Source organism: Ranitomeya variabilis, chromosome 5, assembly GCF_051348905.1.
Source record: "Ranitomeya variabilis isolate aRanVar5 chromosome 5, aRanVar5.hap1, whole genome shotgun sequence".
Classification (NCBI taxonomy): domain Eukaryota; kingdom Metazoa; phylum Chordata; class Amphibia; order Anura; family Dendrobatidae; genus Ranitomeya; species Ranitomeya variabilis.
The window spans coordinates 45673426-45689853 of NC_135236.1; the positions used below are offsets into that span (position 1 = coordinate 45673426).

At 44.4% G+C, this 16428-nt stretch overlaps 1 protein-coding gene across 3 annotated transcripts in view; it reads right to left on the reverse strand.

Moving 5' to 3' along the window:
• The window catches only part of LOC143774315 (mucin-3A-like), a 146954-nt gene that overhangs the window by 76779 nt on the left and 53747 nt on the right, over positions 1–16428 (reverse strand). For 2 of the 3 annotated variants that reach the window (XM_077261768.1, XM_077261765.1), the window contains exons 5-7: positions 11953–12014; positions 11688–11821; positions 1865–1924 (exon numbers count right to left, since the gene is read on the reverse strand). In XM_077261768.1, the coding sequence (XP_077117883.1) occupies positions 1865–1924; positions 11688–11821; positions 11953–12014 (256 nt within the window). The remainder of the gene's footprint in view (positions 1–1864; positions 1925–11687; positions 11822–11952; positions 12015–16428) is intronic. The other variant, XM_077261767.1, reaches the window with a different exon arrangement.

A 16428-nucleotide genomic window follows, 5' to 3' on the forward strand; every position in this document is an offset into this window, starting at 1 on the left:
TCCAGCAGGACAATAACCCAAAACACACTTCAAAAAGCACTAGAAAATGGTTTGAAAGAAAGCACTGGAGACTTCTAAGGTGGCCAGCAATGAGTCCAGACCTGAATCCCATAGAACACCTGTGGAGAGATCTAAAAATGGCAGTTTGGAGAAGGCACCCTTCAAATATCAGGGACCTGGATCAGTTTGCCAAAGAAGAATGGTCTAAAATTCCAGCAGAGCATTGTAAGAAACTCATTGATGGTTACCGGAAGCGGTTGGTCGCAGTTATTTTGGCTAAAGATTGTGCAACCAAGTATTAGGCTGAGGGTGCCAATACTTTTGTCTGGCCCATTTTTGGAGTTTTGTGTGAAATGATCAATGTTTTGCTTTTTGCTTCATTCTCTTTTGTGTTTTTTCATTTAAGACAAATTAAATGAAGATAATAATACCAAAGAATTTGTGATTGCAATCATTTTCAGGAAGAAACTGAGTATTATCTGACAGAATTGCAGGGGTGTCAATACTTTTGGCCACAACTGTATTTGGTAGCACTGCATCCATAATATAAAGGTGCAATCTATCAAAATGTAAAATTAATTAACCCAATTTAGAAATAGTGTAGAGAAAAAAACTATTGAAATGCCAGAATTTCATTTTTAATTTTTTTGTGGCCAATGCAACATAGTAAAAAAAAATGCAATGACAAGTGATTAATAAAGTCAAATATACCCCAAAATTGTATCAGTGAAAATTTCAGCTAGCAATGCAAAAAAAAAAAAGTCCCCAAAAAACTCCATCCACAAGAAAAAAAAGGAACAGGTGTGAGAAAATGCCAAAAAAAACACCACAATTTTCTTTTTTTTTAATTTTGGAATTTCATATTTTGTTTTACTATTTGAATAAAAAATAAATAGAATACAAGTTTGGTACCAATGTTCTCATTGACTTTATTATATGGTAATATTAAAAAAAAGTTAGGGCTCTTTGGAAGGAGTAGGGAAAAAAAGAGAAAAATGCAAAAAAGATAATGAAAATTGCCCAGTTGGGAAGGGGATAACCAATCAATGTGTAGATACCAATAAGCATGAGAATAGGTTTTAATACGGTTTTAGTAACATTTATTGCTGTAACTCCGGATTTATAATTACTGAGCATAGGATAGAAGCAAGTCTAAAAAAAAACCCTACGTGACCAGCAGGAGTCACTGTTCACTTTCAGACCAACCAAGGTATAAGGACAGCTGATTATAGAGTTGCGAGTGCTGCGCTCTGAGTGACCGCCAGGGGGATTAGTATCACTTTTCTATATAGATGAGTGATTTCTTTTTATGGAGTCCTGTTTGCCAGTACAGAATAAAAAGCTGTCTGTTTTGTTTTGACGTCTCCCAACCCCAAAACATTGGCAAACATCGGCCAGGAGAGGGTTAAAAAAAACAATCAAATGTCATACTCACCTCACCCCTCACCTGTTCTTGCTGCTGCAGCTCCCTGCTGGCTTTCTAAGGCGCCTGCTCCTGCTCCGCTGATAGCCACCTCTTCACTGTCATGGCTAGGCTTACAAACAAGCTATGACGTCAAGCCCCATGTGACCGAGTCGGGGAACTTATGATGTCAGACTGCGACGGAAGCCTTAGGAAGCCAGCGGGGACCTGAAGTGGCAGGAAAAATGAGGGTCGAGGCAAGTATGATATTTTATTGCTTTAGAATCCATCTCTAATTATTCCAGCAAAATGCGGATCATCTAGGTGTCATCTTTCTAGATTTGCATAAAGAAAATAGATTAATTGGGAAATTCTAAAAAAATTATTTGTTTAGAATTTGTTGGTTAGTTTAGGATTCGCTCATTCGTACTTTTGAATATTTCTCTGTTGTATTTTTTTTACCTGAATCATTGATATATTTTCTTTTGATTGTCGTTTTATTCACGTTAAAGCAAAGTCTGCCTGCAAAATAAAGAGAAAGACTCATGACTTTAAATGATAGAAGAGAGAGAGACAGACAGATAGATAATGTCCTGCTTTGACGGTCTTAGGCAAGGAAGGGGGCCTAGAACTGGGACACTAACTATCCCTGTCCCGGGGGTACTCTTAAAGGTAGAGAGGCCTGAGTCTCCCACCTTACTATGCTCCTGTTAAACCCTGATCTGTCCCCTCGCCACCACATGAGGCCTGGGACATAAACGTCAGGTAAAGATGACACAAAGACAAAACATGGATAACTGAAACCCTCTATCATACAAAAGCACTAACCAACAATAGGGAGGAGGATAGGAACAGGGAGAAATAAACTAAACGGGAAAAGGGACCAGGAGATAAAGATCCACGTATGACACAAAACTACAGAACACTTCTACAACAACTCTACCACAAACACTGAGCTTTAGCTACAGCACACACAGAACAGCAAGATGAATTCTTCACCAGCAGGGACAAGAAGGTCTGACCACTTCATATAGGAAGAGGTAATGACCAGATCAGAAGCAGCTGAAATGGCGCTGCATGATTCTGACCAGCATACAATGGGTCGTTAAACTCTTCAGCACCAGAAGAAATTAAATTAATTTAATATGGGACTCAAATTACACCATCTCTGAAGAAAACCTGCTATTCATCACCCGACGTGACTGTCTAACTCCAGGTCTTCCAGGCGGACATGACACCCTCGTGACAATACCACCCCTTTTATGAGGGTCCACTGGACCCTCAGGACCTGGTTTATCCATATGAGCAGCAAGGAAGAACGGAATTAGTTTACCGGCAATAACCTCAGATGTCAATACCCACATCTTCTCTTCAGGACCATACCCCTTCCAGTGCACCAAGTATTGTAAAGATTGGTGAACCATATGAGAATCCACAATTCTAGCCACCTGAAACTCCAAATTACCATCAACAATAATTGGTGGCGACGTGACATACATATTTTTTGAGCCATGACTTGTGGAAAATGTTGTGGATTGTAAGAGTTAGAGGAAGCTCAAGACGAAAAGCCACAGGGTTAATTATGACATCCACCTTGTAAGGACCATCGAACCTAAAACCTAATTTCTAGGAAGGAATTTTCAGTTAAATATTTCTGGTAGACAGCCATACCAAATAATTTACACCCAGGTCCGGGCCTGACAACTGTTTTTTAATAGCTTTGCATTTCAATCTGTCCCCCATGATCTTTAAGTTGTTCTGAACCCCTTGCCATACAGATGAGAGTGATGAAGAGAATCATTCCTCCCTAGGAACCCCGGAAGAACTCTCCTTACTGAAAGTAAAAAACTGAGGATGGAAGCCATATGCACCAAAACATGGTGACTTACCAGTGGACTCGCTGCAATGATTGTTTAAGATAAACTCCGCTTATGGTAGAAAAGATGACCAATCCCCCTGGTTATCTGACACAAAAAACCTGAGGTATGTCTCCAGACTTTGGTTTAGATGTTCAATCTACCCATTAGTTTGAAGATGAAATGCTGAAGAATAGGATAGTTGCATCCCCAGGCAAAAACAAAATGTCCTCCAGAATTTAGATGAACACTGGGTTCCCCGATCTGACACCACATCAGATCCAACCTCGTGAAACTTCACAATCTCGTTGACAAACACCTGAGCCAGGGTCTTAGCATTAGGGAGAGCAGGTAAAGCAATGAAGTGTGCCGTTTTACTGAACCTATCCTTCACAACTAAGATAACCATTTTACCAGAGGACAAAAGAAGATCTCTAATAAAAGCCATGGATAAATGTGTCCATGGCCGATCGGGTATGGCTAATGGTAGAAGAGCCCCAGACGGACGAGTATGCGGGGTCTTAGAATGCCCACAGAAATTACAGGAAGACACAAAGTCGACTACATCCAGATGCAACCTTAGCCACCAAAAATGATGAGAAAGGAGGTCCAAGGTTGCTTTACTACCTGGATGACCAGCCGACATATGATGTGCCCCTAAAACTTTGAGATGCAGATGCAATGGCACAAATAATTTACCTGAAAGACAAGCAGGATCATCCCCATGAGCCTTTAATACCTCTACCTCCAGCTCAGAACACACGACAGAGACAACCACCCCTTCATGTAAAATAAGGACAGAATCATCCGAACAACCACAACCAGGAAAACTTAGGAAAAAAGCATCAGCTTTGATGTTCTCAATTCCAGGACAGTAAGTGAGAATAAAATTAAACCTGGTAAAAGACAAAGACCATCTAACTTGTCTAGGATTGAGACGATTAGCGGATTCAAGGTACAACAAATGTTTATGATCAGTAATGACAGTGACAGGATGGACCACCCCCTCCAAAAAGTTACGCCACTCCTTAAAAGCCAACTTGATCATTGTTCCTTTCGGCCAACTATAATTTTTTAGAGAAGAAGGCATATGGATTCCAATTATCAAGGGAAGACCCTTGAGACTACACAGCCCCCTCTCAGATGCATCAACAGCAACAATAAATGGTTTTGAAACAATGGGTTGAATGAGTACGGGAGCAGTGGAAAAGCATTTCTTCTAAGAAGAAAATGCCTGACGAGCACAGTGGGGCCACCTTGAGAAGTCTGTACCTTTCTTTGTCATGTCAGTGAGGGTTTTGACAATCGACGAGAAGTTTTTGATAAACTTACAAAAGTTGGTAGCAAACCCTAGAAAGCATTGCATACTTTCTGGCAGATCCTAATCCAGAACTGCACGGACCTTATCAGGGTCCTACCGGAAACCTACCGCAGACACTAGGAAACCCAGGAATTGAACCTCTTGTACAGCAAATACACATTTTTTTAACTTGGCGTACAGTTTATTATCCTGCAGACTGATACCCAGCCTTTTACGAAAAGCCCTCCAGAATTTTCAACACAAATTGCACCCCTCTATCAGACACCACACTGACAAGCACACCATGCAATTGGACCACATGCTCAATTAATAGTTTTGATAGAGTCTAAGTATTAGGCAGACCAGCCAATGGTACAAAATGCGCCTGTTTACTGAACCTATCAACAACTACCCAGATCATGGTTTTGCCATTACAGGGGGGAAGATCGGTGATAAAATCCATGGACAGATGAGTCCACGGTCTATCTGGAATTGGCAGTGGCACCAATTCCCTGGCCGGTTATGGGAAGTTTTAGCGCGGACACAAGTTTCGCAGGAGGACACAAACCCAGTGACATCAGAAGCCAACGAGGCCCACCAAAACAGCCTAGCGATGGTTTTACGTGTGGTCGAGATTCCAGGAAGCCCACTCAGAGCAGAGTCATGGAATTCCAGGAGCACCCTTAACCAATACTGGACAGGCACAAAGAGCTTATTATTAGGTACAGACGGAGGAGCAAAAGATTGAGTCTCACAAATCTCCTGCTCCAATGCAGAGAAAACTGCAGCCACCACTGCAGCGGAGTGCGCTGGAGAATGGAGGAAGGGGTTCAGGAGGTGATATTGGATCCAGGCTGCGAGATAAGTCATCAGCCTTCACATTCTTGGACCCTGGGCTGAAAGTGATTGAAAACTGAAATCGAGGAAAAAAAGTGACCACCTGTCTCAGGGTTAAACGTTTGGCGGACTCGCTGTAAGACACGTTCTTGTGATCCTTAATGACAGTGATATGATGGACAGCCCCCTCCAAAAAATGCCTCCATTCTTCAAACGCCAATTTAATGGCCAATAACTCCCGGTTACCCACATCATAATTCCTTTCTGCACAGGAAATTTTTTTTCTAAAAGAAGGCACAGGGTCTCAAATTAGTTAACGCGGCGGGTCCTCGGGGCAACACAGCCCCCACTCCCACCTCCAAAGCGTCCACCTCCACAATAAACGGTTTAGACAAATCAGGGTGAATCAGAAAATGCTGCCAAAGCTGGAGCTGACCAATTTTTAAGATCAGCCCCCTTATGAGTTAAATTGGTAAGGGGTTTGACCACCTGAGAAAACCCCTTGATGAATTTTCTATAGTAATTAGCGAAACCCAGAAAACACTGAAGACTAGTGATGAGCGAGTATACTTGTTGCTCGGGTTTTCCCGAGCATGCTCGAGTGATCTATGAGTATTTGATAGTGCTCGGAGATTTTGTTTCTGTTGCCTCAGCTGCATGATTAATGGCTGCTGGACAGCCTGATTATACAGTATATGGGAATTCCCTAACAAACAGACATTCCTCACATGTATTCAGCCTGTCTAGCAGCCATAAATCATGCAGCTGCAGTGACGAAAACGAAATCTCCGAGCACTAACAAATACTCAGAGACCACCCGAGGGTGCTCGGGAAAACCAGAGCAATGAGTATACTCACTAATTACTACTGAAGACCCTTGAGATCTCTGGGTTGCACCCAATCCACAATAGCCTGTACCTTTCTAGGGTCCATACAGAACCCCTCAGCAGACAAAATGAACCCTAGGAAGGACAATTCTTGAGCACAAAATGAACACTTCTACAGTTTAGCAAAGAGTGAGTTTTCCCCGAGCCTCTGGAGAACCGCACGGAGGTGACCCATGTGACTCTGCTTATCAGAAGAATATATAAGGATATCATCCAGATAAACTACCATGTAGCACCCAATAAAATAAAATAAAACATGATTAATAAAATTCTGGAACACTGCTGGCGCGTTAGTCAGACCAAAGGGCATAACCAAATTCTCAAACAAACCCTCAGAGGTGAGAAATGCAGTTTTCCACTCACCCCCGTCCTGCATACGGATAAGATTATATGCTCCCCTGAGGTCCATCTTAGAAAACCACCTGGCTCCTGACAATTAATTGTACAAATCAGGTATACGTGGGAGGGGATTAGTGTTCCTTTCAGTGATTTTATTAAATTCTTGAAAATCGAAGCATGGTTGTAAACCACCATCCTTTTTCTTAACAAAAAATAACCTCGTCACCACGGGGGAAACAGATGGCTGAATGCACCCTTTATGAAGGCTATCAGAGATATACTCCTTCATAGCAGCCCATTCAGGGCCGGAGAGATTTTACCTTGGGTAATTTAGCAGCAGAAACAAGATCAACAGCGCAATCAAATGGGCGGTGTGGTGGTAGAACCTCAGCCTCCTTTTCGGAGAACACATCTTCAAAGTCCTTCATGTACTCCAGAATACCCTCCAGACTGACGGATGACACAGATACAGTAGAAAAACAACTACTACTACAACTAGGACCCCATTTAACAATGTCGCAAGATTCCCAGTCTATTACAGGATTATATAACTGTAACCAGGGGAACCCTAACACCAGCCCCACAGGCAGATTGTAAAGGACAAAACATAAAATATGTTCCTGGGGCAAGAAACCTACTTTAAGGAGAAACTCCTCTGAGACAAACTTCATGACATTCTTAGCCAGTGGTGTTTTGTCAATGGTACTAACAATATGAATAGGAGTCTCCAGCCTAACTGTCCCTAACTTACACTTGGTCACGAAGTTAGAGCCAATAAAGTTCATGGACGACCCCCAGTCTACAAAAGCAGAAGTGGACATGCAGCAACTCCCACAACTAAGTTCCACTTCCAACATTACTTTAGAAAATGAAGAATATGGTACCTGAGAGTCTGGGTGACCTCCATGACAATCACCCAGACTCAGCCATTTGTTAGTCATTGGGCAGGAGTGGCAGTCCTTTTACAATGTCCGGCATCTCCACAGTAAAAACACAGCTTTCTTTCACATCGCCGTCTCCTCTCCTTCTCCTTGAGGTTGGTGGCTCCCACCTCCATGGGTTCAGATGGTGGCAAAACAACAGGGTTAGCAGGGAGTAACAGAACCTCTTGCTTTGTAACACCTCTCTCCCTGAGCCTCAGATCCATATGGATAGCCTGAGTCATAGCCTCCTCTAATGAGCTGGGTGGTGGATGGAGAGCTGGAGCGTCCTTCAGGTGATCCGACAGTCCTCTCCTGAACTGACATCTCAGAGTCATCCCAGGATACCTCAGTAGACCATCGATGGAACTCGGAGCAATACCATTCAGCTGAGAACTTCCCCTGAAAGAGACTCATGATTGTGTCCTCTGCCACTCTGACCCATTCAGGCTCATAAAGATAAGTCCTAAAGCCTCCTAGAATCTGTTCACAGACACACGTTCAGGGTCAGAAGCAGGTAAAGAGAAAGCCCACGACTGAGGTACCTCCCGCAGTAAGGAAATGATTATCCCCACCCGCTGACTCTCATCTCCAGAAGATCGGGGTCTAAGAGAAAACAATAGCGTGCAACTCTCCTTAAACATATGGAACCTCACCTTTTCACCGGAGAAGATATCTGGGAGCCTGACCAAAGGTTCAGGAGAGTGCAATGAGACATCAACAGTGTTAGAGTGCTTACAGTCAGTCTGCAAAGATTTTACTGTGTCAGAAAGCTCCCTTTGCAGGTGGTTATGAGACAAGGCCAAAGTCCTCTGCTCCACAGACAGATCCTGCATCATTTGTGTTAAACTGTCCATTTGATCCACCAAGGTATGGAGCAAATCCATAGAAAGCAGAACAGAGAAAAAAATTGCAAAATCCCCTTTAAATGTATGGTCAGTGATAATGTAATGCTGCTGCAGTGCAGTATAGTGCAACCTCCACCAGGGGTGGCTGATGAGGGAAGAGAGGCTGTACACACAGTGTAACACCACTGAGCAGCAGCACAAGTGCCACCAAGTGGCAAAAGAGTGGTCAGACGAGCCGAGTCAGAAACCATCAGGACAAGAAGTACCAGAGATCACAGCAATACACGTGGTCAAATACAAGAGAGAAGTCAGAGAAAGATGGGAGCAGATATAACGGAGATGAGAAACAGTAAAACAGGTCAGAAGCCAAGCCGGGTCACATGCCTAGAGGTCCAAGATCAGGGAGAGAACACTAAGACAAAGGCAGGAAAGGGAAGTCACGGGAAGATAGTACATGTTCAGATGACAAACACGGTATCGAGCGGTCAGCTGCTCTAGCCTGGAAGCATGAACTATCACTGACATTGGTCTGCAGGCCACAGCAGACTGAAATAGCCACACAGAAAGCACCCAAAACGAGGCAGAGAATGTTACCCTCCGCATGACCAGACCTGGGAGAAAATAACAAGAAACAAACCCCGGCCTTTCTTTTTAACAAAGAAGAACCCCACCACTATGGGTGAAGAGAAGGGTCTAGTAAGTCTTTTAGCAAGACTCTCAGAGATGTCATTCTTAATGGCCTGCCTTTCAGGGCCAGGCAGATTGTACAATCTAGTTTTGGGTAATTTCGCTTGAGGGAACAAGTTTATGGGGCAATCAGACACATGGTGGGGAAGAATTCAGCATGACAAAACATTCCTCAAATAACTAGTCATATAACGCTATAGATTAAATGATTGAAAGTTATGAATTTATGCTTGTGGTGCTCATACTTATGATGTGAGATCGCACAAATATATGGTGGCCGTACCTCTACACATTTCATCCTAGATCTACATGTTTCATTATTTTTCTTTGGGTCCTTTCCAGTGCTGCTAACCCTCCAACTTATATACTGGTAAGCAGGGCCGGTTTTAAGCAAAGTGGGGCCCTAGGCAAAGTTTAAAATGGGGCCCCAAATGCTAACATATTGCACGTCACACAGAAGCATTTTGGTTGTATTTAAATGCGCTGATCTCAGGCCGCTAAACGAGTGTGATCGACAATACTGAAGTCGTTGGACGCTTGTTTCCCGGCCTCTTTCCACCATCTGAGAAAGAATGAAGGGGACAGAACCAACACTAATAGATCACTAACAGATCACCATACAGTATCATGTTATCAGCAGCACATCTACAGTTTACACCGGCGATGTGCTGCTGAGAACAAGGATTTTTATTCCGGCATAAACAATCCAATCACCCAATGAATATGCAGCATTTTGCTTGTTTAGTATAATACACCCCATAGTCCTCCATATATTATAATGTGCACCACAGTCCTCCATATTGTAAAATGCACACCCATAGTCCTCCATATAATATAATGTGCCCCATAGTCCTCCATATAGTATAATACACTCCTCATAATCCTCCATATTGTAAAATGCACACCCCATAGTTCTCCATATAGTATTATACTCTTCCCATAGTCCTCCATATCATATAATGTGCCCCATAGTCCTCCATATAGTATACAGCAGAGCCCACAGTAGTATACAGCAGAACCCACAGTGGTATACAGCAGAGCCCACAGTGGTATACAGCAGGGCCCACAGTGGTATACAGCAGAGCCCCCAGTAGTATACAGCAGAGCCCCCAGTGGTCCAGTGGTATACAGCAGAGCCCCCAGTGGTATACAGCAGAGCCCCCAGTGGTATACAGCAGAGCCCACAGTGGTATACAGCAGAGCCCACAGTGGTATACAGCAGAGCCCCCAGTGGTGTACACCACAGCTCACATCCCCCCCTCCCCTCTCCTCCCCTCCCCTCTCCTCTCCTCCCCTCCCCTCTCCTCTCCCCGTCCAGTAAAAAGAAAAAAAAAACAAAACACAAGCTCCTCACCTCTCCACACGTGCCCGCGCTGCGCGCTGCTCCCTGCTCCTGTGTCAGCGGCTGCCGCTGCTCTGCCTGGGACACAGTGAGTGCGCGCGCACCCGCTGTGTCAGAGGCAGAGCGGGGAATGATGGGAGAGGGGGCGTCAGGTGACGCTCTCTCCTCCATCATTGCTTTGAGCTGTACCGGCAGACGCCGGTACAGTTCAATGCAGCGGGGGAGTCGGCGCTGGCGGCAGGCGGGCCCCCTGCCTCACAGGGGCCCCATAGCGGCTGCGTGACTTGCCGCTAGCTGGGGGCCCCTGGGGGAGTGGGGGCCCCAGGCAGCTGCCTGGTCTGCCTGCCCCTAACGCCGGCCCTGCTGGTAAGCGCTATTTATCAGCATCTATTTATACTATTTTTGGACTATTTGGTCACAATTACCGCTACTATTGATCTTTTTTAGGGCTCATTTCCACATGCGAGGCACACGTCCGTATCTCGCATGTGGAAACCAAGCTGTGGAGCCGGCACTCCAGAGCGGAGCATGTGGCCGCATAGGAACACATGGAGCTGCACAGCTCCGCTCCAAAGTGCCGGCGCCAGAGCTTGGTTTCCACATGCGAGATACGGACGTGTGCCTCGCATGTGGAAATGAGCCCTTAGATAAACACTCCCTGTTTACTGTTGGCGGGTGCACAACATCGGTGATCCTTCAGCATTATCCTTGTGCACTTTACCCTGTGTTTTTATTGTCTATAATTATTATTTACTTTTGTATACCTATTAATAAAGTACCTTTTTACATACATACTCCTTTTTCTCTATATTTCATACTTTCATCCTAGGTAGACTAAAAGTTTGCAGATACAATGATTTGGTAATGGACCCAGTGGTATGGCCATTTCTCCATATTATTTCAAGATACGTTATTCAACTCAACAATGCCAGGCTGCATGTGACTTGTTATACTGTGAGCAGGATGCATGGCCTAAGTCTGCTACTATGGCTTAAAACAACATGTTTTTAAAGTGTTGTTTCCATTTTTTTCATCATTTTCATATTAATAACATGTCTTTTAGACTTGTCATTTCCATAACTCCATGTTTTTCCTTCTTGGTGTTGCGATTTCATTGTTGAGGAGTTTAGATAGATAATAGATAGATGGATATGAAAAAGAAACTCCCATTACAGTCTATCATTCAACTTCACATCACTCAGTAAATACAATACCTACTGAAAACCCTATAAACTGAACAAGTACCATGAAACCCTCACAGTTTGTTACCTGTCCTATTGGATGAGCAATTCAGTTGAGTCAAGGTGGCTCGTAGTTGACCTTCTGCCTGTAGTGTTTCCTCCAAGTATTTTCCATAATCCACCTTTAGCAGAACCTCATGGTCCACGATTATACTGCCTTCTCTGGTATAAATGTAGAACATGAAGTTACTTATCATGATATCACTATACCAATGCTACCACCACCATGGGTTTTCAAAAGCTCCAAGAAATGACTAGATGGAATAATGTCAAACCAAAGACTACAAACACACCTGAAAGAGACAATTCTTATCTTCTTGAATTGGGGAAGTTCACTTTTATAAATAAACTCCATCTACGTAATAGAAAAAAATAAACAAAAAATGTAAATCCTTCAGCCAGGGGTCGACCAGTTATCAAATACTAACCACAATCCCTATGATTATTATACATGAAAGGTCATCTGCTTCAGCTTCAGCTTAAAGATCTCTGCTCCTGGAGGATTATTATATCCAATGGTGTAACTTGAAGGTTTTGAGCCTTCAAAATTACCAACAGGGCCCTCAACTAACACCCCATTTGGGCCCTTTAGAGTCCAAGTCTCAGATGTAAAGGCAACCATGCCTGCTGCTACTCACTCTCTTGTTCACCACGTTTTTTGGACTTTGCATTTTACTCTCAATAAATTGGATTATTTTTGGAAGCTGGATTTTTTTCTTGTTTTGCTCTACTATTTACGTGATGACTGCACGGTATCCGAACTTCCCCACAGCACATGCCTAGCAGGTGAGCTGGTTTCATTTTTTTTTTCTTTCTTTAACCGTTTTATTCATTTTTATTACACCCATGGTAATGTTCTTGTCTAGATCTATTTCACTTGTTCAGCTGGACAAAATTTTGGTAACATTTTAATGTATATTGATGAATTTCAAACCACAACTTCTCATCTTTAAACCACCTCCCTTTTCTCAAAGACGCCCTGTGGTGAAATATGTGTATATAGAGATGTTTATATATATATATATATATATACACTCACCGGCCACTTTATTAGGTACACCATGCTAGTAACGGGTTGGACCCCTTTTGCCTTCAGAACTGCCTCAATTCTTCGTGGCATAGATTCAACAAGGTGCTGGAAGCATTCCTCAGAGATTTTGGTCCATATTGACATGATGGCATCACACAGTTGCCGCAGATTTGTCGGCTGCACATCCCAAAGATGCTCCATACAAGGCAGGATGGATCCATGCTTTCATGTTGTTTACGCCAAATTCTGACCCTACCATCCGAATGTCGCAGCAGAAATCGAGACTCATCAGACCAAGCAACGTTTTTCCAATCTTCTACTGTCCAATTTCGATGAGCTTGTACAAATTGTAGCCTCAGTTTCCTGTTCTTAGCTGAAAGGAGTGGTACCCGGTGTGGTCTTCTGCTGCTGTAGCCCATCTGCCTCAAAGTTCGACGCACTGTGCGTTCAGAGATGCTCTTAGGCCTACCTTGGTTGTAACGGGTGGCGATTTGAGTCACTGTTGCCTTTCTATCAGCTCGAACCAGTCTGCCCATTCTCCTCTGACCTCTGGCATCAACAAGGCATTTCCGCCCACAGAACTGCCGCTCACTGGATTTTTTTTCTTTTTCGGACCATTCTCAGTAAACCCTAGAGATGGTTGTGCGTGAAAATCCCAGTAGATCAGCAGTTTCTGAAATACTCAGACCAGCCCTTCTGGCACCAACAACCATGCCACGTTCAAAGGCACTCAAATCACCTTTCTTCCCCATACTGATGCTCGGTTTGAACTGCAGGAGATTGTCTTGACCATGTCTACATGCCTAAATGCACTGAGTTGCCGCCATGTGATTGGCTGATTAGAAATTAAGTGTTAACAAGAAGTTGGACAGGTGTACCTAATAAAGTGGCCAGTGAGTGTATATATGTGTGTGTGTGTGAGTGTGTGTGCAGTGATCTTATGTATAGGTATTGTGTGACTAGGAACATCTGTCCCGAAGGCTGCAGGTTCGCACCCAGGTGTTAATATGTATTTTCCTGGGACAAGCAGACTTCTGTCTACTATCTCATCAGGGGGTCCTGCTGGAAGCCAAGAAGAAAGGTAATATTTGACACTTCCTAGCTCTTGGAGGAGAGATGTTAATTACGGCCTGATAGTATCTCTGTGAGAGTTGTTACACAAAGGATCTCAAGAGAAAATAATATATTCATTGGGGGGGTTTCTATGAAACAACAATATCCTTTAAAAACTATTGCATGCAAAAAAGAAAAAAAAAGAAAACGTATTATAAAAAGAAAAAACTGGTGATAACAGTCATGATGCTAGAAGTGGCCCTGGCCGGTGGCAAAGCTTCACTAAAAAGGAGGGTAATGAGGCGTACTGCAATCGGATTAAACCAGGTCGGAAATCCGATGCATGTACGCCACTGGTTATCTTGAGCAGAACACTGATAGTGGATAGACGAGAGGTGCTCCTTCCACATTGCTCTTGCCGATGTAGATGTCCAGCGTACTGTGTTGTCTGGAGAGTCCCGGCTGCCCGTAGTAGTGGCTGCACGCGGTGATAGCAATCTCCTCACAATGTGTGATCACAGAGCAAGACCTGCCGTGACATCACCAGTCACGTGATGCAGTGAAAGAAGTTCCAATAGAGTAAACGTGCAGATAGCAGAAAAGACCAGTAGTATCCAATGGATGCTACTGGTCCTTTTTGGTCCTTTCTGCTATCTGCACGTTTACTCTATTGGAACTTCTTTCACTGCATCACGTGACTGGTGATGTCACGGCAGGTCCTGCTCTGTGATCACACATTGTGAGGAGATGTCACGGGGAGACTAGGTGAGCGAGAGCTAATAACCCGGGCCCCTGCAATTTCCCTCAGACTAGGGAAATCCTGACTGACCCTCTACCTGGAGTTTACACTGATGGTGTGCATGTCCAGGCCTCGAACCTCACCCTGTCTCCTGTTTCAACCCTAGGCTGAAACCTTCGCCCACCACCCAGTGAAGATTTAATACACCAATACCCACAGTTAGCACAGACAAGGATAAAGGAAAATATACACCACGCCGCAGTCACTCAGGAATACACTATAAATGTGCAGGGCAAAATAAATACAAATACAGGAAGGAGTAAATAAGACAAAGGAAAATACACCACCAGCAACGAATCTCCAACAACCAGCTCTCCACTCCAGACTGAGATAACAACGCGCAAGACAGAAGCTATAATCGGTGACGCCCAATGATCAGGAGAACTATTTAAAGGCAATGGGCATGGCCCAGCTTCCAATCCGAGGATCAGGTAAATTAACCCCGGAACAGCTAGACAAAATCTAGCCGACGCCAATGAGCAAATAGTGGTCAAAAGCGGAATTACCGCTGTCTGTTGAACGACCTGGTCTGAACAGCATCCGACATGACAGTACCCCGCCTTCTACGAGGGACCCCAGGGCCCTCACGGCTTATAGGACCCGGCTTGTCTGGATGGCGACGATGAAAAAACCTGACCAGCCGATCCGCATGAATGTCCGAGGCTGGTACCCAGGACCTCTCCTCAGGCCTATAACCACGCCAGTGTACCAAGTACTGTAAAGTGCGACGCACTACACGAGAGTCAACCACCTTGGAGACTTCAAACTCCAAATTACCATCCACCAAGACTGGAGGTGGCATGGGCGCCGCGTCCACAGAACCCACCACCTTCTTTAGAAGAGAACTGTGGAACACGTTGTGTATCTTATACACCGTAGGGAGCTCCAATCGGTACGCTACTGGGTTAATGACGGCGGTGACCCTAAATGGACCAATAAACCATGGACCCAATTTAAGGGACGGTATTTTGAGTCTTATGTTTTTTGTGGATAACCACACCCAGTCATCCACACTCAGGTCCGGACCTGGCACACGCCTACTGTCAGGCACACATTTGTACCTAGCACCCACACTCAACAGGCGCTGTTTAACTCTCCTCCAGACTGATGACAATTGTGCTCTGATCCTCCTCCGGAACGCCGGAAGAGCCCCTCTGACTCAAGGTACAAAATTGAGGATGTAGCCCTTAAACACAAAAAAATGGAGACTCCCCAGATGACTCCTGGCCGTGATTATTGATGGCAAACTCAGCCAAAGGAAGAAAGGTAGACCACTCCTCCTGGTTATCAGAGACAAAGCAGCGTAGGTACTGTTCCAAATTTTGGTTCATACGCTCAGTCTGACCATTTGACTGAGGATGGAATGCCGAAGAATGAGACAACTTGATCCCCAGCCGTGAGCAAAATGCTTTCCAAAATTTTGCCACAAACTGAGACCCCCTATCAGACACGATGTCAGACGGAACCCCATGAAGTCTGACCACCTCCTGCACAAATACCCGAGCCAGAGTCTTAGCGTTAGGCAACAAAGGCAAAGACACAAAGTGCAAAATTTTAGAAAACCGATCAACAATCACCAAGATGACCGTGTTCCCAGCTGATGAGGGCAAATCAGTGATGAAATCCATGGAGATTTCCGTCCATGGCTTACTAGGTACTTCAAGAGAAAGTAGTGTGCCAACAGGACGGGAGCGGGGCGTCTTAGCCCTAGCGCACGTGGTACAAGCTGACACGTATGAGACCACATTTTGTCGGATCTTGGGCCACCAAAACCGACGTGACACCAACTCCAAGGTACCTCTAACCCCTGGGTGACCAGCCAGGACAGCATCATGATGCTCTGCCAAAACCTTTAAGCGAAGATTAAGTGGTACAAAAGATTTGTTG